The sequence below is a fragment of the Mustela erminea genome, chromosome 1 (genome assembly GCF_009829155.1).
Source record: "Mustela erminea isolate mMusErm1 chromosome 1, mMusErm1.Pri, whole genome shotgun sequence".
NCBI lineage: Eukaryota > Metazoa > Chordata > Mammalia > Carnivora > Mustelidae > Mustela > Mustela erminea.
In genome coordinates this window covers 31,809,841-31,834,570 of record NC_045614.1, presented here as the reverse complement: position 1 = coordinate 31,834,570, position 24,730 = coordinate 31,809,841, and the positions used below count along the sequence as shown (strand labels likewise).

The 24,730-nt window shown below is 43.5% G+C and overlaps 1 protein-coding gene across 1 annotated transcript; it reads right to left on the bottom strand.

Annotated features, from left to right (window-relative positions):
* Nucleotides 1–665: 665 nt before the first annotated feature.
* SNTN (sentan, cilia apical structure protein) lies at nt 666–14,744 on the bottom strand. The gene is made up of 4 exons (XM_032324281.1): nt 14,631–14,744; nt 12,191–12,225; nt 5,169–5,308; nt 666–1,592 (listed from the first exon to the last, which is right to left on the bottom strand). Exons 1-4 carry the CDS (start codon nt 14,738–14,740, stop codon nt 1,434–1,436), a joined length of 444 nt encoding a protein of 147 aa, XP_032180172.1. The 5' UTR covers nt 14,741–14,744; the 3' UTR covers nt 666–1,433.
* Between the last annotated feature and the right edge of the window lie 9,986 nt (nt 14,745–24,730).

Genomic DNA, 24,730 nt, shown 5'->3' with positions numbered 1-24,730 from the left:
AAACTTGCCAGGTATGTGACTTTGGGAAAATCAAAACCTCTCAGTTTCCTCATCTGTAAGATCATAATACTAATACCTACTTCAGAGGGTTGTTATGGGGGTTAAATGAGTTCTTATTTGTAAAGCCCCTAAAAGGGTGCCTGACACTTAGCATGAGCCCTGTTGAACATTTGTACTTCCTCTTAAAATGGTGATAGAAGGTAACGTCTGGAGCTTTTTCTTAGAATGTCTGAGGTTTGAAAAGTGGAAAGGGTCAAGGGATTGGGTCTTGGTGGGTTGGGAACACTACAGGATGAGACCAGGGGTCAAGGTCTGCCTCCTGAAAGGGGTTCTTCACATATGTATGTGAGACTTACAGTGTTGAGCTAGAAAGAAAAGGCAAGATAAGGGGGAGGGATTTTGGAAGTTATAGTAATTTTAAATGAGTAAAAGTCTTTGTGGAAGTCTGTCTTAAAGGCTCAGGCACTGATGTGTGTGTACGTGTGTGTATTCAAACTCAGGAACACAGGCATGGACATAGGGGATGTGTGTCCTTGAAATATACCCGCTTTTAGAAGATACTCTCAGAAAGTTGTTGGTTGGCAACAAAGAGTTGGCGGACATTGCGAGGATATTGGGGTGTTTTAGTTTTAAGTCGTGGTTATTTAGGTATAATTCACATGCAGTAAAAATCATCCTTTTTATTTAGTATACGGTTCTAAGAGTTTGACAAATTTGTACAGTCAGGTAGCCACCACCACAGTCAAGATATAAAACACCGCCGCCCCTCCTGAAAGTTCTTTCGTGCCCGTTTGTGAACAACTTCACTTCCCTCCCACGGTTTTGGCAACCACTAATCTCTCCCCGCTCTGGGTAGTTTTGCCTTTTGCAGAATGTCAATGAAGTTTCTCTGACCTTTGAGCCCATGTCAGGTAATGAACTCTTCTAGTATCCTAATGCCCTTGTCATGGTTATAATTATACTGTATTTGCAATTGACTAATACAGTGTTAAATGTCCATCTCTTCTGCTAGACTTCTATAATCATGTCTGAGGGTACAGATTACATAGCTAGTTCATTATGTATCTTCAGCAGTACCATCAGGTAGATGCTCAACAAACATCAGTTACTAAATGAATGAATGAGTAAGTCAATGACTAAAAAGAAAGTGTTCTAAGTCTCTATTGACTAAGCAAAAGCAATTTGATATTCAGTGGTATCAAATCTATCCTATTGTAAAGGACCCAGACACTGTACTATTTAAACATCCTGAAGAGTATGCATGGACTTTTGGAGTTGCATTTGATCCAAATATTAGCAATCAGAACCATCCCAGGCCTTTCCAAATTCATGATCAGAAGGCTCAATTAATTAAAAATAAAACAGAAAAAAATCCTTAAGCATTTAACACTGTCTACTACCATTATTTTGTTTAACTGCACATTTAAGGCTATTTAATTCATGATTTTTACACTCCATATATTTTGCAGCAAATCTGAAATTACAGTGAGGCTTAAGAGCAAAATCATGAAATCCTCAAAATCGAGCTTATTTTCAGCGTGCTCGTCAAGTTCAGAAAGGAGGTCTTGGTATTTGAGCTTGGTTTCTTGTCCCTGTGAGAATAAAGAAGAAGTGAAAACCAAATTCATTTTGCCACAGAAAGCAAGCAATAAGAAACATATTATTAACATGTTTTTGTAACATGTTATTAATAATGTCATGTCGAGTTGTTATTAGTGCTACTAGTTAAGCATTGTGTTATATCTTTTCATAGGTTATTTCACTGAATTTCTGTGGTGACCTCATTGAAAACACTATTATTATCCCCATTTTACAGATGGGCACCAGAGATTCAGTGAGAATTGAGTAACTTGCCCTAACCTAGGCATCTATGGAGCCCAAATTCATAGTCTTGACTTTCTGATCCTGGGGCCCACACTTTTAACTGCTAAGCTATCTCCTCTCTAGAAACACAGATACGTTGCGTTTTCAGAATTTCAAAATATTATCTTTTTTTTTTTTAAATACAATCTCTGTTATGGGAAGTATTCATTCTGTGTTGCACTGAACAATAAAATTGTCCAGAAATATGAAATAAAAATGCTAATAGAAAATCTGTGCTTTGCAAAATTGTTCAGCTTTTAGTTTGATCATAAATCACCCCCAAGTCCACAGTCCTCGTAAATAGATTGAAGGAAAAACACATGAGTTGTACAGACACGGAGAGGCTTTTTAGTTTCCAACCACAGCTTGTGAAATATCTTCCCAAGCGGCATTAAAAACATTAGGGTCATTTGATTCTCTGTTATTCTGAGCGATGTTTGCATTTAGTTCAACCCCAAATGCTCACCCATGTGCTAGCTGTAAAAAGCCATCACAGCAATAACTAAGGCCCTTTAGGAATGATGATACATTCCTCTTACAGGCTAGACCATTCTTGTTTCCCTGGGCTCTTGCTTCTCTCAGGAGGTCCCACCTAACCGTGAGAGCAAGAGGAGCTTCCCCTGCCTCTCTATGGGACAGCTCAGTGCTATTTTGAAAGGGTCAGATCCAAGGCAGAGATAGGATTACTCACCAGTGGAATGGCACACTGCTCAAATGTCAGAGGTGGCTGTAGATGTCTCTTTCTCTTTAAAAATTAATTATTTGTCTGAAGGAGGGAGGGCAAGCATAAGCCGGGGGAGAGGGAGAGAATCTTCAAACAGACTCCCTGATAATGTGGACCCACCATAGGGCTCCATCCCAGGGTACTGAGATCACAACTTGAGCCACAGTTGGAGGCTTAATTGACAGGATCATGCAGGTGTGCCAGATCTCTCTTTTTTTCCCCGCATTTTGAAAGAGCACAGGAGCTGACCCAGGTCCAGGCCCTCTTGGGGACTGACCAGCCATCTTGTTCTGTTTCTTCTTCTTCCTCCTCCTCTTCACCTTCTTCTTCTGAAGATTTATTTATTTATTTGGAAGTGAGAAGTGTGCACTTGCACGAGTGGGAGAAAAGGCAGGAGAGAATATCCAGGCAGACTCCTGCTGAACAGGGAGCCCAAGCTGGGACTTAACTCATAAGCCATGAGTTCAAGACCTGAGCCAACTCCAAGAGTCCCCAGCTTAACCAACTGAGACACCCAGAAGCCTCTTGTTTTTGTGTCTTCTTAATAGTGCATTTAAATGCTCAGTTTTATTATAAATGACTGACTATAGAGGGTCAAGATCCCCCAAATTATGTTAGGTCTGTAAGAAAAGAGTCGTTCCCTCAGAACCCAGGCCTCAGCCAAAAGATCCATCTCTATTCACCAGAATAGAGATATCTATATCTAGAGATATCCCCACTCCACATGGGGATGCCGGAGAAAGCCCAGTTAGGAACCAAGGGGCCGCCATCTTGGGCATGGACTCGGGTACCCCTGCCTGCCTTAAGGAGGCAGCGCTGGGTGCTGGGTCCCAGGTAGCATTCTGACATTACTCCACGTTTGCTCTGTGCAAATTGAAGCTTATCGCCATTAATACTGGGAATGCCCCCGAGTCCCCTGGAGTGCCTGCTACTTTCCTCTCCCTTCTCACCAACTACTTCCTAGCCTCCCTGTGCAGAGGGAGAAGCAGTCTATACAGGGTTAGGTTCTGTCTCTGGGTTCAGGCATCCACGGGGGTCTGGGAAGTATCCACACACATAAGGGGGACGACTGGACATCAGGATGACCCTCCACTAGGTGTTCCTTTTCATGCTGGTCAGAAGCTCTCTGAGGAACTGCCCAGCCATCAGCTAGGAGGCCATTTTCTCTCTGGAATTTGTCATTTCTCTAGGTCTCTGATGCAGGCAAATGTTATAGGATTTACTCACCCACGCCTTCCTTAAAGACTCCCTAGAACTTTCTACCACTTGTCAAATTCTGCCTGATAATTCTGGCTGAAAAAGTCTTTCTTTAAAAAAAAAAAATCAAAGAATAATACAAATGTCCTTCCTACAAGGAAGTTTCCTTTTACCCACTGAATTAACATTTACAATAGCACTAACGTATTCCTATAAATTTAATTAAGTGGAGAGATAAAGAAAAAGTTCCAAGTGAATTATCATACAGGCTATAGGCAGATGGGGGTAAAATACCAAAGGTGGTATTCAAGGGACTGAAGGTTGGGGAATATGCCTGTAGGTAATTTAGCTCTGTGACTCTTTATCTACTGCTAACTCTGACTTCTCTATTGCCAACACAAATCTCTATTCTGATCTCCCAAGTCATATGTCCTGTTGCTCTTCTCCTCTGGCATGTTTCATGGACATCTTAAAATTGACACATTCTAATGGAACTCATCACCTCTCCCCCCACCCCACCTCAAATCTGCTTAATCTCCCAATCGTTGTCTTCTCTAGGAATAAGGCCACCACCCCCTTCTTCCCAAGGTCAGAAAGTGGGATGTCATCATTTGCTTCTCCTGTCCTTCAACCCTACAGCCTATCAGTTATCAGATCCCGTTCATTCCACCTTCCAGATGTCTCTCCTGTTCACCACCTTAGTCCCAACCATCCTTGTCCTTGGTTTGGATGCTTCCTCACACTCTCTCTTTGTTCTTTCCCCATCCCAACCCCAGTTCCATCTGCAGGTGGTGTAACTTCTTAGTCCTGGACTTAGAGACCATACCTGGCTTCCTTCTGCCCTCAGGTGGTGCCTCTGTAAATTGGCTTCTGTCTACCTCCTCAGCCTATCTCCTAGTGCTTCCTACTTTCCTCTCCCTTCTCACCAACTACTTCCCAGCCCTCCCAGGTCTTCGACCTGCCTTACAGGCTTTGCATATACCATTCCCTCTGTGAGGCATGCTATCATTCTCAGCTCCCACCCACCTCCCTGGCATTACTAACTCTTGCTCATTCTTCAGATCTCAGCTATACCTTTGTTTTCCAGGAGAGCTTCTTGGACCGACTGCTCCAAGATGGTCCCTCTATTTTACTCTTTCAGTGCATGCTCTCCTGTTTCATGGTTATTTGAATATTTCTTATTTCTTTTTCAGCATGTTTCTCTGCTCTGCAGGATTGTTAGATTGCTGGGTTGTACACTGCGTTAACTCCAGTGCTCAGCTTACTTCCTGGCAAATGGTAGGTCTTCATTAAATATTTATTGAATGAAAGAACATGATTGCTGGCTCTTGGGCCCGCCATGATGGTGTGGTCCCTGTTTCTTCATGCCTGTTAATTCACTTACCTCTGTGAAATTCCTAAATTGGGTTTGCAGCAGATTTTTGGCAGTAGCTTTTCCAAGTTTCCCATCGGGGTCAGAAGAGTTTCTGAAGATCAGTGCGATGGTGGCAATGGCTTTTTCCAGATCTGAGCCCTTCTTCAGAGCTGTAAGGGAAGAAATGATGTAGTCTAGGTTAGGAATGACTCTTCCCCAGACATGAGGTTATATTTTCCAAGGGAACCTGGGGGCATAGGATTGGAAGATGTATGTCAATGCGGACCTGTCCTTGGATTCTTCGCCCTCTATCAGGGAGTGGGATATAGGAACATCTGGCCCTGGATCTTTAAACAAGGGAAACAAAGCTTTCTTCAGGCGGCACCTGGGCAGCTCAGTGGGTTAAGCCTCTGCCTTTGGCTCCAGTCATCATCTCAGGGTCCTGGGATCAAGCCCCACATGGGGCTCTCTGCTCAGCAGGGGTCCTGCATCCCCCACCCTCTGCCTGCCTCTCCGCCTGCTTGTGATCTCTGTCAAATAAACAAATAAAAATCTAAAAAAAAAAAACAACCCAAAAAACACTTTCTTCAGGGACAATAAGAATCATTAAAATCAGGATGAGATTTCCCACCACTTTGTCATATGACCTTGAGAAAACACCTCACCTCTCTCAGTGTTGGTTTGCTGATCTATAAAATATTTAAGGGGTACCTACTATGTGCTAGGCTCAGTCTCTGGCATTGAGGATGCTGCACTGAGTAAGAGAAGGTCTTGCTCTTGTGGAATTTACGTTCTATGTCAATCAAAGCGTCACCTCCCATCAGTGTGATAAAGGAGGATTACATCCAAAGCAGGTTCTTTGCTAACAAGATGGACAAGGAAGCCCTTGGACTCAGCCTAGGACATAGTGATTTCCCAGCTGGTCTCTCTGGTTTAAACTCCTTGAAAGGGTGGTGTTAACACATTCCTCTGCAGTGAGTAGTACCCAGTGAACACTGAGAACTGCACAAGGTACAGTGGAGAAAATTCACGTGTTCTCTATTCTCTTAGGCCCTAGCACATCCTATATTATAGAACTTTTCACACTTACAGTCATTGCATTTTTAATAGTCGTTCTCTCAACTCAGAAGCAAGCTCCATGAGGTCAGGGATCCTACCTTTCTTTCTCCTGTATTCCCAGGGGCACAAATCCCTGCTAGGTAGTAAGTGCTTGTACATGCTGTTTAATGAATGAAGAAGAAGAACAGACAAGAAAAACAAAATCTTATGGCTGTTATCCTGGGTCATGCGCAACAATTGTTGATACAAAGAATGATGATCAGGCAGGATAACACAACTTTTGTATTGAGCCCTTACTACACTGCTGACATTTTCCTAAGGGACTCAGCACCCAGAAGTGACACAACCGGATGTGGTCTTGCCCTCTTACAATCTACTTTACAGTCTAGAGAGATAATAAACAATAATCAAGAAGAGAATACGGATATATTTGTTTTTATACATATATTCAATAATTATTTGTCCATATGTATATATATATTATACATATTTACAGCTTGTGATGTATGAGCAAAGGAGGCACAGAAACAGGAAAAATAAAATAAATCTATCTGGGAGGAAAACTACTTAGGTAGCTGGTCTTGGAGGTCTCTGAGAATACACGAACATGTATGCTAAAACCAAATGGATCAAAGGATCCTGCCCTGTAAAAGCGTTGGTTGGGGAGAGTCAGGCTGGGAGAAGGACCTGAGGAACCTGGCACACTGCCCTGGGGGCAGCTACAACGTGGAGATGTCCCAGGCTCAAGGAGCAGAAGACGTGAAGGCTCAGATCAGATGGAGTCTGGCATGTCGTGGGGGCTGGTAGGAGACAGCTGTGGCGGGAACAGAGAAGGGTGTCTGATTAGGAAAGAAGGTGGGAGTGGCCCATGCAGAACTTACAGGCCCTGGAAAGGAATCGGACTTTCCTTTGAAAATATTTTCTTCTACTCTGTCCATTGTTGGGTTTTTTAATATTTTCAATTGAGATCCTTTCTGTGGGAATAGTTTCTAATTTTTTATGAAGTCTGATTTACTGATTTTTTTCCTCTTATGAAAGATTTATCCCACGTGAAATGAGAAGTTTTATAATCTTAGGGCCCTACATTAGGGTCCACGCTGAGTTCATTTTTGTAGCAGGTGTGAGCCTGAGGTATAGAGGGTCTTTTTTGTTTGTTTTGTTTTAACATGGATGACAACCTGCTCCTCTATCAGTTGTTAAAAATAGTATCTTTCCTCTCTCTTTGTCAAAAATCAGTTGGGCATCTTTGTGTAGGTCGGTCTCTGGGTTCCCTATTCTGTTCTATCGATCTGTGCATCTGGCCGTCTCTCAGCGTCCCGCTGTTTTGATTCCTGTAGCCATATCGTAAACAATAACATGGGGGATAGTGAGTCCCCCACTTTCTCCTTTTTCAAAACAATTTTAGCTACTCTAGGACTTTTTCCTTTCTGTGTATCTATAGGACTCACAATAAACCTTAAGAGAAATTTGAGGAGAATTGATACGTTTGCTATGCTGATTTTTCCAGTTCAGGCATAGTATGTATGTCCATCATCTACCACTTTACAGATGGCGGGAGGATGTGATCTTGCTGAGGACACACGACTACTGAGTAGCGGAGCCTGAATTGGAATCCATGTGGAAAACATAAGCCTCATGAAGATAGAGCTTTTTTGTTTTTGGGGTTTTGTTTTGTTTTTTTTTTTTTTTTTCCATATCTTGTATTCTGTGGAACCTGGGATATGTAGAATAATGCCTGGCACATGGCAGGTTCCTCACAAATATCTGTGGAGTGAAATGTCTGCAAACCTGTGTCCTCAGCTTCTTCCTCCCTGATTTCCTTCCTAGTTTCTGCTCCTCAGTCTCACTCTCAATGTCTTGAGCCTGACCTTTCCCACTTCCGTCTGCTTGTCCAGTGGAGCCTTGAGCTCCAGCCTCAGAACATTCCCTGCTTCTTTGGATTTGATTTTTAGTTCTTTCTCCCGCATCCTTAACCTCGTCTTCCTCCTCCTCCCTTCCTCTCTGCCACATCCACGAAACCCACAGTTAGAATTTTTTCCATTTTATTTTATTTTATTTCTTTTATTCAGCACTCACTGTTTATGCACCACACCCAGTGCTCCATGCAATACATGCCCTCCTTAATACCACCAGGCTCACCCAACCCCGCACCCCCTCTCCTCCAAAACCCTCAGTTTGTTTCTCAGAGCCCACAGTCTCATGGTTTGTCTCCCCCTCCGATTTCCCCCAACTCACTTCTCCTTTCCATCTCCCAGTGTCTTCCGTGTTATTCCTTATGCTCCACAAGTAAGTGAAACCATATGATACTTGACTCTCTGCTTGACTTATTTCACTAAGCATAATCTCCTCCGATCCCGTCTATGTCCCACAGTTAGAATTGAGATTCTCAATTACCCAGCACTTTGCTGCCCATCAAAAATCCCAGGAAATGAGCATATTCTTCTAGCTTGTGTCTACCCGCCTTCCCTGGGGTGTGTGTGTGTGTTGGAGGTGGTGGGATGCAATAAGGTGGTAACCTTGAATTTAAGTGGCTGAAGAATAAACTCTATTTTTTCAAGCCCGTTGCTTAGAGGAAATACCTTAATTCTTTAAGAGGTCTGTGATTTTGGCCAATTAATTTATTAATTAATAACCAAGAGTAACTTGGGAAGGCTCAGAGGGGCTGCCATGATCTCGTTTTGTTTTTGAGACATCGCTTTGGCCATGGCATGGAGAACAAAACGGGAAGGGTGCAAAGAAGCCCGAAGAAGGACCTGAGGAACCTGGCACACCGCCCTGGGGCAGCTACAACGTGGAGAGCGGCCCTGTATGAGCTGCTCTACTGGGTCACCGGGACAGTGGCCTCATGCTCTCCAGGCTCTGCCTTTCTGGAGAGGAAGGGGGGTATATTTGCAAGCCATAAGCGAGCTTGCAAATGATGATAGGCACCTTCCTTGTTTACTGGGTACCAGATGCTTTTCCAACATAATCTTATTTAATGCTTAGTAAAACCCATAGAGATAGGCACTCTTTGTGTCTCAGTTTTACATATGGGAAATTGACACATGGAGAGATTAAGAGTTTTAAGGTCACATTGCTCAAAAGAGGCAGACGAAGGATTTGAAAGTCTGTGTGACTTCAAAGTCCATAGAGAGACCTGCTGCTTTGGAGTCTCTCTTTGTAAGGCCATCTCCACAGGGGCTGTGGGATCCAGACATTGTCCAGCCCCTCCCCCACACCCCCGGAAGTTCAGGTCCTTCTGCAATCTAGATGGGGGCCTCCGTCTGGGAGAGCCAACTCCTCTTCCTTCGCTGCCATTCTTTTAACCCCAGCAGGCATTTTTCCCCTGACTATGAAACAGCATATGTTCATGGTACAAACTGAACTAGCAAATACTACAAATAAAGGATAACGAGGTGCTCTTGGTTGTCCTACCAACACTCATGATAGTTTGCAGAGGTGTTTTGGTTTTCTGTTTTTATGGTCGGGTTCTTCCCTTAATAAACTCAGCATGTTGCCTTTTAATTCCTGCCCTGTCTCCCTCACAGAGTTGTGAGCAAATATGTGAAAGCATATTGTAAAGGGCTAAGTCCTATTAAAAACCCAAGGGGTTGATGTTTCTCTTTCGGCATCTTTTATCAGTTGTCTTGCCTCTGGAAGGGGCGTGTGAGAGAGGGTGTTAAATGTGTCGGCCTCTCCTGCTGTTTCCTACCTCACTTTTCATGTTTTAATAATACTAAATTGTGTGTAGTCCCTTTACTCCATTCTCCCAGCAAGTATTTTTTGGCAAATACTTATTGCCAGGCTCTGTCCTAGTTCTGGGGGTGGAACAGTGGGCAGTATCAAGAAAGCAATTCTTAATTTGGTGCTTGCGTTCTAGAAGACAATTGAAATGAACAATTACAGACCTAGTATTCTACATGCTAGCCGTTCTCCCATAGGATGCACAGGATTTGAGTCACTGAACTCTTAACACCAGGCTTCCGAGGTGGGTTCGCACATCTTCGCCACTTTGCAGATAAGGAAACAGAGGCTCACAAAGGTAAGTAGCTTGTTCAAGGTCGCACAGCCAGGCTGGTGCCTCACCATGAGGCACACTGCTTCTCTGTACTGTTTCTCAGGCAGTGCATTCTGTAGGACTCTTTCCTAAACCCCCAGAATAGGCAACGGGTTCCTCCTTTGTGTTTCTCTACTTCCCCAAACACAGACTTATTATAACCCTCACACCAAAACATAGCTGATCCGTCTGAATTTCCTTCTAGATCAGAGCTGCCCAAAAGAAATGTCACATGAGTCATAAAGATAATCTAATCTTACCAGCAGCCACGTTAAAAGGGTGAAAAGAAACATACAAAATCATTTTCATAACCCAGTTTATGTAACCCAATGGATCAGAAATACTGTCATTTCAACATGCAATCAATCTAAACAAATTATTGAGATATGTTGTAGTTATCTCTACGCTCATTTCCCGGCCCTGGTGTGTTACACACCTCAGTGCATGTGTGTTAAACTGAGCTGGTTGGAGCATTGGAGCCATCATCTGTCTCTTCCCCTTACCTGCCCTGGAACGTGGCGCTGAGCTCCAAACATTAGATCTAGTGAATTCCTGACACTTTAGAGTCATAGAAACCAACTCCCGGTGCGGCAAGGTGTCAGAATCACTTCGTTTTAGAACTTTTCCTCGTATTAGTTATCTTTGCAAATGGAGAAATGAAGACCCGCCAGAGAGAAGTAGTTTGTCCAAGTTCCCATCAGTAGTACATGGCAGGGTGGAAAACCAAGTCTCTGTTCTTTTCATTCTAGGTCAGTAGTTTCCCCAACACGCTAATGCTTCTCAAACTTCCCTGCTACAAAACTGTCTTAGAGGCTAGAGGCAAGTATGTACTCATCTGTTGTTCCCACCCTAAAGAGATCAAGGGCACAGGCCCAAGCAGCGAGCAGAGAAAAAGGGGGTACATATTGACCTCTATTCCATGCTCTATCCGTGTCTTATTTCAATGGGTAACATTTAAAACTACTTGTCATTGAATAAAACACATTCTGGGAAGATGAACCATGTTTATCCTGTGGTTTTTCAAGGTATGGGAGTAAATGTGGTCCAATGGTCCAGGGTAAAGAGTCTGGTGCTGGGAATGGGGTGTGTGTGTGTGTGTGTGTGTGTTCAGGGACAGTGAAGGTGATGGAGAGAGTTCCAATCCCCCTCAACCTCTTAGAAGGAATAAGTTGTATTAGCCATATGGTGGGATATTTATCAAAAGTATCCGAAATTGTGTAAATTGTAAAACAGAAATCACTGTTTTCTTATGGTGAGAGTACAAAAATAATAGTTTCATCATGATGGAGATTTATTTCTATAAAAACAGAGTCTCCTTTGGAGACATTGGCCAGCCATCCAGGAAGAAATACAATTGCAACATAGTAAATACCCATTTGTGCTTCTTACTCTGTAAATATTTTAAAGCCACAGATTTTGGAATTAGATAATGATCCAAGTATATGAGCGGTCTTTTTCTTATATTGTTCTTTCTATGGCAATATTATTAGCTCAAAAAATATTTTACCTATAACATAGAATTTTGAGGGCAAATATTTACATTTCGAGAGTTGGCCCCACTGTGTTTTCATTTCATCAACAGAGGCAGTCGGGAGTTGATTGCATTCTGAGTCCAGTGACCAATCATGACTTAGATACTGATGGTCTTGCTCTGGACAGCCTGAGGATGCTGCCCATAGAGAGGCAGCTGGGCACATGGGAAGCACCCTGAATTAGGGGTCGGAGGACCCAGGCTCTCCTCTGAGCTTGGCCTCGCATGGACTAAGTTTGGATAAACTCATTCCTGTCACTGGACCTCAGTACTCAAGTCTTTAAAAAGAACATGATGAATATTTGATGATGTACCCACAGGTTCTCTCACATCTCTGGCATTCTTTGATGTCCTGTTGTTTTTAATTCTCCGTGCGCTGTCATGGCAGAGGAGAAATACGTACATTGCCGTCACCCTGTGTCTTACCTTCTATTGAAGCCAGTTGTTTCGATATTGAAACGCTGCCAACAAAATGAAAGAAACATAATGATTTTGGAGCGTGGGTATTCATCTCTGCGTCTAAAGGAAAGCAATGCAGGGACACCTGGCTGGCTCAGTTTTTACAGGTGGGACTTCTGATTTCGGCTCAGGTCATGATCTCAGGGTCACGAGGTTAAGCCCCATGTCTGGCACTGCACTTAGTGAAGAGTCAGCTCAGGATTCTCTGTCTCATTCTCCCTCTGCCCCTCTCCCTGCTCACATGTGCTATTAGTTAATTAACCAATTAATTAACCAAATCTTTTAAAAAATAAAATAAAACTGTACAATGATTTAAAAATTCATTTATTTCCAGTAAATCTTCAGCAAACCTTCTAGTGGAACATCATTTGTCTTTCAAACACCTTTTTCTCCTTGCCACGTAGAAAAGTAGTGCTCAAGTGTGTCTAGCCCACACAACCTAGGCTTCCTTGAATTTATGTCACTCAGGACTAAAGTCTCCCCAATGGAAAAGAAGTAGAAAAGCGTGGTCACCTTCCATGTAAGCTCTTCTCTGTTCTTTCCCATTTCCACCTGACTAACATAGAAATTATCCAGGACTCACGTGTTAAAAGCCACGTGTTAAAACCACAAGCATCACTGACATCCTGGGTTCCTACAAGGTTACATAGAATAAATCAGCCACAGATCTGGAACCCTGGCTAAAAACTGTCACACAAAAAGTAAAAAATAGGGGCGCCTGGGTGGCTCAGTGGGTTAAAGCCTCTGCCTTCGGCTCGGGTCATGATCCCAGGGTCCTGGGATTGAGCCCCACATCGGGCTCTCTGCTTGGTGGGGAGCCTGCTTCCTCCTCTCTCTCTGCCTGCCTCTTTGCCTACTTGTGATCTCTATCTGTCAAATAAATAAGTAAAATCTTAAAAAAAAAATAAAAAGTAGATAAATAACTTCTTGTGCCATAAAACACTAAGGATTTGAAGTTTATTTATTAGTTCTAGTAACTTAGCCTACCTGAGAATCTACGTTCTGAGCTGGGGGGTGGGAATTCATCTGTTCCTGCACTCTTAGGGCTTAAAATCTAGTGCAGCACATAGATTATTCGGAGGCAATTCGATACAGAGCAATGGCATGCTCAGATTTGCATTTAGGCAAGTTATTTCCCCCTGATGTAGCAGAAAGAAATTGGTTAAGGAAGATGTATCTTGATCCCTCACCAACTGCAAATCAAAGTTTGCTTGATATCTCAACCCACAACGGCTGGAATGTTTTTTGAGAAAGCCACTGGGTCACATCTTTAACAATTCCTTAAAGAAAACTTTTGGGTTCAAGTTCTGGACTTGGCATGAACTAATTAAAACCTCATCACCTCGGCAGGGCGGGATCCGGGGAGGGGGCTCATTGTTCTTATTTGTGAAATTAGAAAGCTGAACTCTATAATATTTTTAAAAGGTTTATTAATTTTTATTTGAGTGGAAGAGAGAGCAAGGGATGGGGTAGAGGGAGAGGGAGAGAGAGTCCCAAGCAGACCCCGCACTGAGTGTTGGGCTCCACACAGGGCTCTATGCAGGGCTCACTCTCACAACCCCGAGATTGACTGAGTTGAAACTAAACATTGGATGCTCAACCAACCAATGGCACCACCCAGGCATCCCGAGAACTCTAGGTTATTTTAGGTCTTTTGTGGTCTCCTTTCCCTGGTGAATTTCCCTGGTGAGTTTTCCAGAAACCAAGTTTCTAGAAAAAAGGGTTCTGGAAACTAAAGACCAAGTTTTTCCTTGGTGAGTTTTCAAGAAACTCTGCACCATTATTATCTTCTTTATACAATGTGGCATCTTTTCACTTTGCCTATAGTGCACCTGCAACATGGCTTGTGTAACTTTCTTTTTGCTTCTTTTTTTTTTCTTCCCCTGTTATATTCTATTGCCATAATCTCCATTAGTCCGCAAGGCCTTTGAGAGCACAAGCTATGCAATTTATCTCAAAACCTTCCGTACCAGGTAGAGTACTACCTAGCACTTGGTAGGTGCTCAAGAAAGTTTTTTGAACTGCAGCACATCTCCTAATAACATTACACGAGAAAGAATATTTTTAATTTATTAGCTATAATTTGACACAGTTGAATGATACAAAATAGTTTCCTCTGTCATGGATCGTCTGAAAGAATTTGTGTACAGTTAAAAATCCTTGCTAATTTTGATATATAGATGTTTCTCAAGAGGCAGTCAAAGATATTTGTGTGAATTGTATCATCTTTTCAGTTTGCCATCAAAGCTGCCTGTTTGTTCCATTTGTTTCTCCAATTCAGCTTAACTCTGGATTGGGATGAGTACTAAGCACCAAACTTGCCATCAGGTGGGCAAGAACTCTTGGGAAATGCACCTGCAAGCTTAAACGAAACTCAGTAAAGGAGAGCCACCCATGTGCCACTGACCTTTTGGGCATTTTCCTAGGTGCTAATGTAGATGTTGGGGTTGCAGAAAGACCGAGGTCCCCTTCCAAGTGGAGTGCTTGGTCCCGGCTACTGTGCACACAGCCACACATACTCTGGTCGTCTGTTGTGTGTTGGTTTTTCCTAAGCAACGGTCACTTACCCACTGTTACTATTGTTGTTCACTCCATGACAACTATTTAAGGTACTTTCAGAAGAGCTTTTAGCTAGTGTTATTGTTTGTGGACATTAAACCACTCATGCATTCAGCAAATATTTGAGCAAGGCGCTGGAGACGCAACAGTGAGCAAAATCACTGGGCCCTGATCACAGAAACTTAGTGGGAAAGATGGATATTAAACAAGGGATCACATGAAAAAAGTCACACCCAGGCGAGGGTGAGCTTGGTGTCAGTCTGGGAGATCAGGGAGGCATCCCTGGGGAAGTGGTGTTTGATGATGAGTAGGAGTGAAGTAGACGAGGGGCCAACGATCCACATCATGGGCAGAAGGATCAACTTGTACTAATCTCAGGGGCAGGAAGGAGTGTGGTGACCAGGAGGGACTGAAGGAACAATCCATGTGTCTGGACCAGAGAGGCTGACTGGGAGTGAAGCTCCAGCTGAGGAGGAAGGGAGGATGTGCCGGATAAGACCGTGCAAAAGCTGGTAGGTTGCAGTAGGGGATTTTCACTCTATGTCAAAAGAATAGGAAAGCATTCATGGATTTTAAGCAAGGAAGGTAATAAAGTCAGATTTACATTTTGGCAAAATCACTCTGGCTTCAATGTAAATAATGGTTTATAGAGGTGGACAGTATAAATGCAGAAAGACTGATGGGAAGGCCACTTCTCTTGTGTTAACTTAGAGCCCTTTCTGTAAAAACCAGGGGATCTATTAACTCAGAAAAGTCTGGTCCAGAGAAGACATGACCAAAAATTACTTGGATCACTGGTGAGTTGATGGGGAGGGGAGATAGATCTCAACAGAAACTAAGAATAGTCATTGTCCAGGCTTCAAGCTGGATCCAGAACACTGCTATCTTATCACTGTATCACTGGCCACTGTGTACCATAAGGCTATGTCGCTCTCTCATTGCTGGCTTCCCTTGATGGGTTTTCTTTTCTCTCCCCTCTCTATGCCCTAGCTAATCCCTTAGCATTTTTTATTTAAGCTGGAGAGAGAGAGAATTTGATTGGCTTCACTAACTACTGCTGCCATAACCGTCAGAGTTTTAATGCCAACCCTCCCCATAGGTTGTCATTTAGCCTGTGCCATGATCTCCTGTGGACCAGATGATAACCCTGAGCTACCCTCACTACCCAAGTTCAGACCGAGAGCTGGTTTCCTCACAGAGGGCTCTGGGTGGGTTTCCCAGAATCTGGATCTGTAACACACATTCCAGATGATGCACAGTTTTGGAGAACCATGTAGTGGTCCAAAAGAGGCTCTACAGTAGAAAGGTCTAAGCTGGAATTCTGACTCTGCCACTTCCTGGTTGTGTCTGGAAGATCTTTAAAACTGTGAGGTCTGCTTTGTCACCTGCAAAATAAGACTTTCCTCATGGAATTACAGGAAGGCTGAATGAGTTCATTTTGGTGAAGCAGTCAACACAGTGATACATGACGAGCTGCCAACAAATGGTCCTTGAGAAGATGATGTTAGAGAGGATGTTGTCGTCAGAGTCCCGGCGGGATGCAGAACCTATCTCAGAAGGCTTCAGAGACACCCATGAGAGGATGACTCAGGGGGGTGGGGTTAGGAGACTTCAGCATGGATGCTGAGGAACCCAGAGTCCAGGGATAATAAGAGACTAGCATCCTTTGTCTTGATGGGGCCAGAAGAAATTGTGTTATGGAGGCCAGTGACACCTGGGTTCTTATAGGAAGGGCCACTTCAGTGCTGAGGTTGAAATCAGACAAAGCAGGGAGAGAGTGGGGAAGAACCCCACATGCTCATCTCCAGCCAGTGCAGCAGGCGAACCTCGGAGGTAGAGTCTGTCTGAATTAGCCTCCTGCGGCATAGAGGAGGGCGGAGAATGGAATAGGAGAGAGGGGCAAACAAATGGGCAAGAAACAGCCTGATGATGCTGAAGGAGAAGAAGAAAAAGAAGGAGGAGGAGCAGGAGATGAACAAGGTAAAGGGGAAGAAGACGGGGAGAGGGAAGAAGAAGGTCAGATCAGCAGTGACATTCTTATTTATTTATTTATATGACACCGAGAGAGATCACAAGTAGGCGGAGAGGCAGGCAGAGACAGAGAGGGGGAAGCAGGCTCCCTGCCGAGCAGAGAGCCTGATGTGGGGTTCGATCCCAGGACCCTGGGATCATGACCTGAGCCGAACGCAGAGGCTTAACCCACTGAGCCCCCCAGGTGCCCCCACCGGTGACATTCTTAAAAAGACGTAGCAGCGTCTGCTGACCGTTCAGGTGAGAATATATTATTTTCCCCTAAACCAGGATCTCATAACATCATGAACACTCCGCCTATTTACACAAAGGGCCAACCCATCTGGGAAAAAAAAAAAAAAAACATTAAAAAAAAAATCTCATTCAGTCTGGCCCTTTGGCAATAAGAGGGTGGCACAGTAGAGTACTGAGGCAGGTATGGGTTTGAGGAAAGCGTGCCCAGCGCGGGTTCGCAAAATGACGCCTGGTGGACTCAGGGATCCGCACCCGAGACCCCGCCCCATGGGAGCAGCCCCGGGGCTCTTGCGTGTGAGCTCTGCAGGCTGACCGTGTGCGCGCCCCGCATGCTGCTGATGGTGCTGAGGCTTGGTCAACTATCTGAGCGAGAAAAAATGTCATCAGAGGAGAGGATTTCGCTCACATATTTGCTCTCACACCTTGCTTCCCAGCCCTGCTTCTTATTCTGCCAATCTTAAACAGAAGATCACAGGAGGGAGGCTCTAAGAGATTTGCCTTTGACCTTTTGGCTGATGATTTTTTCTGGTGCTAGGTCACTGGGGGTTCTGGAAGCTCGGTGGCTTCATGCATTACATTTTGGGGGAATCTCAGAATCTCTTAATTACGTAAAAACATTTACGTACGTGTGCATTCTCCTGGCTGAAAGGACTGCCAGATTTCCCAAGTGCTTTAGAACCACCGTGAGAGCTGCTGCTGTCGGCAAATGTCACCAGGTTGCTCATGATGTCGCCTTTTTGAAAAGAGCCACCAGTCTCACCCCAAGAGGAGCTGTGTGTGTGCGGACGCTGAGGTTCTCACGCAGTTAATGCGATGGTGGAAACGTGTGTTTGGAGTAACTGGCAGTGTGCTAGGTGTTTGATAAATATTTCCTTTTCTCTTCAACAACCCCGAGACATAGGGGTTGCCATCATTTACAGATGACGAAATGGAAGCTTGGAGGTGTTAAATGACTTGATGGAAATCCTATGGCTAATAAATGAGGGAGCCTAGATTCGAACCTAAGACTATATGGTCTCACGCTTGATGCTCTTTCTGTGACATCCTGTTGCCTCTCGCTGCACTGTTTGATCACGAAAACTAGAACTGTGGTTCTTTTTGCCTCAGCTGACACCCTGCTCTCCATAAATCCTATGAGAAATCTTACTAGAATGTTCTAGCCCAAATTAGCCTCTCTTTTCTATTTCTCCGTAGCACATTTTACCTCTATTTTAACACTTGTGATCATCTGCTTTGAATGTGTAATTAGTTACGGTTTATCTTTTCTCCTCACTAGAGGGTGAACATCATCGTCGTCGATAGCACTCATTTACAACAGAGCTATGCGCTTCATATCCAGTTCTTAGGAAGTTCCTTTGGGGGCGCCTGGGTGGCTCAGTGGGTTAAGCCTCTGCCTTCAGCTCGGGTCATGATCTCAGGGTCTTGGGATCGAGTCCCGCATCGGGCTCTCTGCTCATCGGGGAGACTTCTTCCTCCTCTCTACCTGCCTGCCTCTTTGCCTACTTGTGATCTCTCTCTGTGTCAAATAAATAAATAAGATCTTTTTTTAAAAAAAAAAAAGAAAGCTCTTTTGGTGGCCCTATTATTGTCATTTGCATTGTGCAGATGCCTTATACAGATGAGGAGACCGGAGCCTGCCCAGGAGCACACCACGAGTATGATTTGGGATTCAAGCACAGGTCTTTGTGACTCCAGGAATCAGGCTGTCAACCACTCTGTTCTCAGCAGGGACTACATCTTCCTTATCTTTGTATCTGCCTTTCAAGGTCTAGCATCCTGCTCAGGAAATGTTTATGAAGTTGGACTTTTGTTAACTACCTACTGTGTGACTCAGAATCTAGGATGTGACCTACACGAGGGAAAGTCAGGCATATATGTGATCCTGGGAGATATGTAGTGTCCAGAGCTCCCTCCTTGCTCTCAAGGGAACCTGAGGATGAAATGGAATCCCTAAGAAGAGGGGGTCATGCCCATGACGGGAAGAGATGACAGGGAGGAAGGGTATGTTTTGCCCACTGTAGAGCCTCAAAAACTCTTCATTTGAATATAGTACAGTTTAGGAATCTGGATATCTGGGTTGTTTCCATTTTGGGACCATTATGAATAAAGCTGCTATGAACATTTTTCTATGAGTATTTTTGTGTACGTATGTACTCACATCTCTTGGATGTATATCTAGGAATAGAGTTGCTGGGTCATAGACTAAATTACATTTAATTTTCTTAGATACTGCCAAAGACTTTTCCAAAAAAGATGGCTCCATTTTACTCTTCTACCAATAATACATGAGTCCTGGTTTTGCTATACCCTCCCCAACACTTGGCATTGCCAGCCTTTTTAAAGTTTTATTCAGTCTGGTATCACAATGCGATTTTAATTTGCATTCCCTTGATGAGTAATGGTTTTGAGTATCTTTTCATGCTTACTGGTTGTTTGGTTATACTTTTTGAAATAGTACTCAACAATAAAAAAGAACAAACTACAAATACACAAAAAAACATGAATAAACTTCCAAACCACATGTTGAATCAAGCAGCCAGACGCAAAGAAGAAGTACATAGGCCGTGGGATTCCATTTATATGAGGTTCAAGAACAAGAAAAACTAATATCAGGTCACGGAAGTTAGAAAAGTGGTTACCCTTTGGAAGAGAGACTGATTAGGAAACAGCATGAGGGGACTTTTGTGAAATGAAAATTTTATTCCTTGACTTGGGAGGTGGTCCCATGGGCATATACATGTGTAAAAATATTTTACTTCATAAAATGTATTAAAGCCTCTGTCAAGTGAATCCACTTGAAGAAAGAAGTGAAGGAAGCTTGGGTCACCTCTCTTTGAGGCTATGATCAGGGAAGGCAATGCCTGTCTTCCAGCACCCTTGCGGTCCCGCGGCTGACGGAAGAATGCAGCTCAGCTCATTGACCTACCAGCGCTTGGACTCATCTTACCACCCTTCCTTCTTCCACCAGGCAAGAATATGCCTTAAGAATTTCCTTCTCCAACTGAATATGTCTTTAATTCTATTTGTAAAGATGATCCTTTCCTTTCCAATGGGAACTTTATGGGAATAATTCCGTTTGCCGAGTTCTTCAATTTTGTTTCCACAAACTCTGTTGAAAACTAGAAAGATGGGCTCTGGGCATTGGGATAACTTGTATTGATTTTTTTTCTCAAGGCCTAATCTAATTCTGTTATTCTATAGTCAGCTCTGTTCTTTTTCTGCAGTAAAAGGAGACCAGATACTTTCTTGCTTGCGCTGAGACAGTATCTTATGTATCCAGGAAATATCTAACTTTTGGATGGTACTGTTGTTGAAGTCACTCGCACTGACCCTTCCCTGACATTCCCCCTTTTCCTGATTGATCTTGCCAGAGTGGGAAGCTGATATAAATGGGGATGAGACCTACATATATAGCTAAATCCTCTTTGGTTAGCTATGATGATAGGCAAGAACACAAGGTTGTTATAAAATATACATTTTAGACTTCACCTCTATAATCTCCATTCAACGCGTCTCTACTATGTTGTGGTTTTGTGTAATTTAAAAAATATATGGTAAATTACATATGACATAAAATGTATCATCTTACCCATTTTTTAAGTGGCCAGTAGCAAGAGTCAGTATATTCACACTCTTTTTCTCATACAAGCATTACCACCATCCGTCTCCAGAACTCTTTTCATCTTGCAGAGGGAAACTCTTACTCATTAAAACAATACTTGCCCATATTCCCCTCTCCCCATTGTATATATCTACCACATTTTGTTTATTCATTTGTCCATGGGTGGACACTGGGGCTGCTTCTGCTTTCTGGCTATTGTGAACGATGCTGCTATGAATGTGGGTGAGGAAATATCTGTTTGAGCTCTTGCTCTCAATTCACTTGAATATAGACCCAGAAATTGCATTTTGGAGCATATGTTAATTCTTTTTTTTAATTTTTTGAGGACCTCCACACTGTTTTCCAAGCAGCTGAACCATTTTACATTCCCACCAACAGTGCACAAGAATTTCTATGTCTCCACACCTTTGCCAGTACTTAGTTTCTGTTTTTTTTTTTTTGTTGTTGTTGTTGTTGTTGTCGTCGTCGTCCCCCCCCCCCCTTTGGGTAGTAGCCATTCTAATGAGGTGGCACCTCCTGGCAGCTTTAACTTGCATTTCCCTCTAATTAATGATATGGAGCATCTTTTCACGTGCCTGTTGATAATTCGCTTATCTCTTCAGAGAAAGGTCTATTGCAATTCTTTCCTCATTTTAAAAAAAAGCTTTTGTTTAATTGTAGGAGTTCTTTATATATTCTAGGAAAGTTGTGTTTTCTCATGTAATTTTTATAACGATAGAGTGACTCCAGGTGCCTGGCTGGCTCAGTCGGAGGAGTGTGTGACTCTTGATCTCGGGGTTGTGAGTTCAGGTCCCACGTTAGGTGTAAAGATTACTTAAAATAAAAACCCTTATATTAACAACAACAACAACAGAGCTGAGGACCCTGCAATACACATAGAAAAGTAAACTGGCAATTCATCTCCTAAATGAATATTTATTGAGCATTCCCTAGGAGTCTGAAGCTATTAAAATCAGTGCAGATACAGTTGCAAAACAGGGCATCTGGGTGGCTCAGTCAGTTAAGATCATGATCCCAGGGTCCTGGGACTGAGTCCTGCATCAGACTTCTTGCTCAGCAGGGAATCTGCTTCCCCCTCCCCTTCTACCCCTCTCCCCTGTTCATGCTCTGTCTCACTCTCTCTCTCTAATGTCTCTGTAGTTGTGTTTAGCTGGAGTAGAGCAATTATTTTCTAAAAAATTATCTGTTTTGCTAGGCTGTCTTTTTCCTACTTTGGCTAGAGAGAACAGACTTTTGTTGGGACTTCTTCCGTTTGTGTCCTTTGGTGTTTTAGGGTGGCTGGGTGCTTCCTTCTTACCCAGTCTGGTATACATGAGACAAAAAGGAACCGCAGGGAAGCCACTGCCCTGTTGTCTGAGTTCCAAGTTCCCTTGAAGATCTGTCTTCTTCTCTCCACCTTTGTCTTTATGTGTCGTGTCCAGGCTTTTTAGCTGTACTTAGCAGGAGGATTAGGGAAAACATGTCCACTCTGCCTTTCTGGAAACAAAGTTCCTCTGCAGTGTTAGAAACATTAGCTTATTTAAATACTTGCTGTATATTCATGAACATGCCCTGGGAGCTTCATGACTCGCTCCAGAGCCCATCATCTGATCTGACAGCACACAGCTGATAGGACCTCACCATTCTTGTCTGTCACTCACACCACCCACATTCGGGGAACTCCACTGCGTTCCTGTCCCTACTCCTTGCCTCCACAGATGGTGGAGTTAGGTATTCGCTTCTTTGTTTGTTATTTATTTCTCTCTCTCTCTCTCTCCTCTCTCTAATAAGTTTTATATCTACATTTTGCTGCCCTCTTTCTGCATGCCCACGCCGTGGTGATCTCATAATGGTCCGCATGGGGACATCTGGTCTTTAGGATGACCCTTTTGTGCTACATGTTTCATGCCACATCTGTACTTGTTGATTTGTTTTGTAATGAAACCATTCTTTGAGATTTGTGTTCCAGAAGCCGGCAGGCGCAGGGCCCAAACCTGTTGACAATGCACAGAGTCTCTTGTCAGGCCTTCCTCCTCTCTTTGGCGGGGCATCAGCAACAGCGCTTGGGAAGACTGTAGTTTTGTCATGGACCCGCCCAGTGGAGCTGCCAGCAGGTGGCCTGAAGCATTTTGCTGCCTGTCTGATGGAGCAGAGATGACGTGTCTGAGCAAGAATGCTGGATGTTTGATTGGTCTGGGCTTAAATGATCCTACAGTGTAATGGGGTGGGAGGGAAAGCGAGAACCTTCAATTTTCCATTGGTGACTTGTCATTATGCAGACGTTGTGAAGCTCATCTCGAAGGGAAGACCTGGTTCTGAGGGTCACCGGAGCCATCTGGGGCCTCCTCATGAATAAAACATACCATCCGACTGCAGTGACGTAGCCAACACATGCATACATGCAGAATCGATGCTTATTATCCCGTCAATTAACAAGGAAAATTAAACAAGATGTTAGGCTTTGTTATTGCTAGTAATCCACTATCCGCTAAGAGGGTGTGGAAGTCGTTGGTTCGTCCGTGGCTTCTTAATTTAGGGTTTTAATACCCACAGGGTGAAGAAATCAGGCGAGAATGCTCAGCTCCACAAAATACGCTTCCAGCGATCTGGCTGAGAAAGACTGAAGGAAATGTTCATCCTGGCAAGGAAGTGCTCGCTTGCATTTCCCAAAATCGAGCTTATGTGGGAAAAAGCTTGCTTACAAAGTCATCCGAAAGTGTTTAACCATGTACCTTCAAACTTTTAATTTATTTTTGAATAAATAACACATTTCCATCCTTTCAACCAAACATCTAGAAGGCATCCAGTAAAACACCTCCTTCCCATTCCCGTGCCCCATCTGTCCAGTTCTTTCTTCCCCCGGTTATAACCACCTGAGTCTGAATTAGTTACAAAACCTGAGGTTTTTTTCCTCAAGAAAATCTTATGCATGGTTTGCATGGAGAACCCGGATTGTTTTAAGTCCTTTAGGGGACGAAGCACAGAATGAATGGAGACATGAAGCCCTAACTGTAACACCAGGTGTCCAGCGGACACATGATAGATGGATGGTTTTCCTCCCTCTCCGTCGTACACCGTGCTTCTTTCAGAGCTCTGTGCCTGCTGCCTGAGTTCTGATGAGCCACTTTCTGTGCTTCTGAAAGTCAGAGAGGTCATGGCATTGCTTAGCTCGATAATTGGGAATATTGTGAGCCTTCACTATTGTCCTAGTGGAGTTCGGGGCTGTCTCCTCCTCTGACCGGGTGATTAGTCCTCGCCTGGCTGCTGTGTTCTGTCTACTCTTATCTACTCCTGCCTTCCCCCCAGGGAACTGGAATGCTCAGTCTTCACTCAGCTCTTTGTTTTTCTCAGTTTATGCCTGCAGCTCACGACTTTCCAAACCCAGTGGAAGTGTTTTTCTATGCTGGTGTCAGAGTTTGAGACTAATCTGTACCGAAGAAGTAAAATACAATATGGTCTAAGTCTCCACTGGTGCTTCCGTCTCGAGGAGAATGTGATTTAACCTGGAAGACTTGGATGCCCAGAATGCTAGCAATATCTATGTATATTTTTAGCACTTTTGTTTTATCCTATTTTGGATCACATTCTCACCATAAGGTGCATACGGGTTTAAAAAGCTATCATGTTGATGAAATTGTTCTTTTAAAATTTAAAACAGCTGGCAACATGTCTTCCTAGTGGCCCGTTTGAAATTGGACAGATACAAATAAAGATAACCAGTTGTAAACAGAAATATCCAATCTTGAGTCCAGCAGAGATATTAATACATTGGAGAATCTATTTGGAGGATTCTAATTTCCCTAACAAAATATATTTTCTCCTGAGCCGTGACTTAGGAAAGCAAGCATCAGCACGTTGCCTTGAACTCCTCAGCCCCTGTCATGATGATAAATTGTTACATAGCAAGTCTGCTTGAGCAAATCCCACCACCAATTTTAAATTGCTGAGCCCTTTGTAAGTTTCAGGGAGCACAGAGTACCTGAAGTAACACCCACATAAAAGCAGTTTCCTTAGTTACCTCCAACTGACTAACATTGACATCATCCATCAGCAAAAATTCCTATCTCTTTATACAGTCTGAG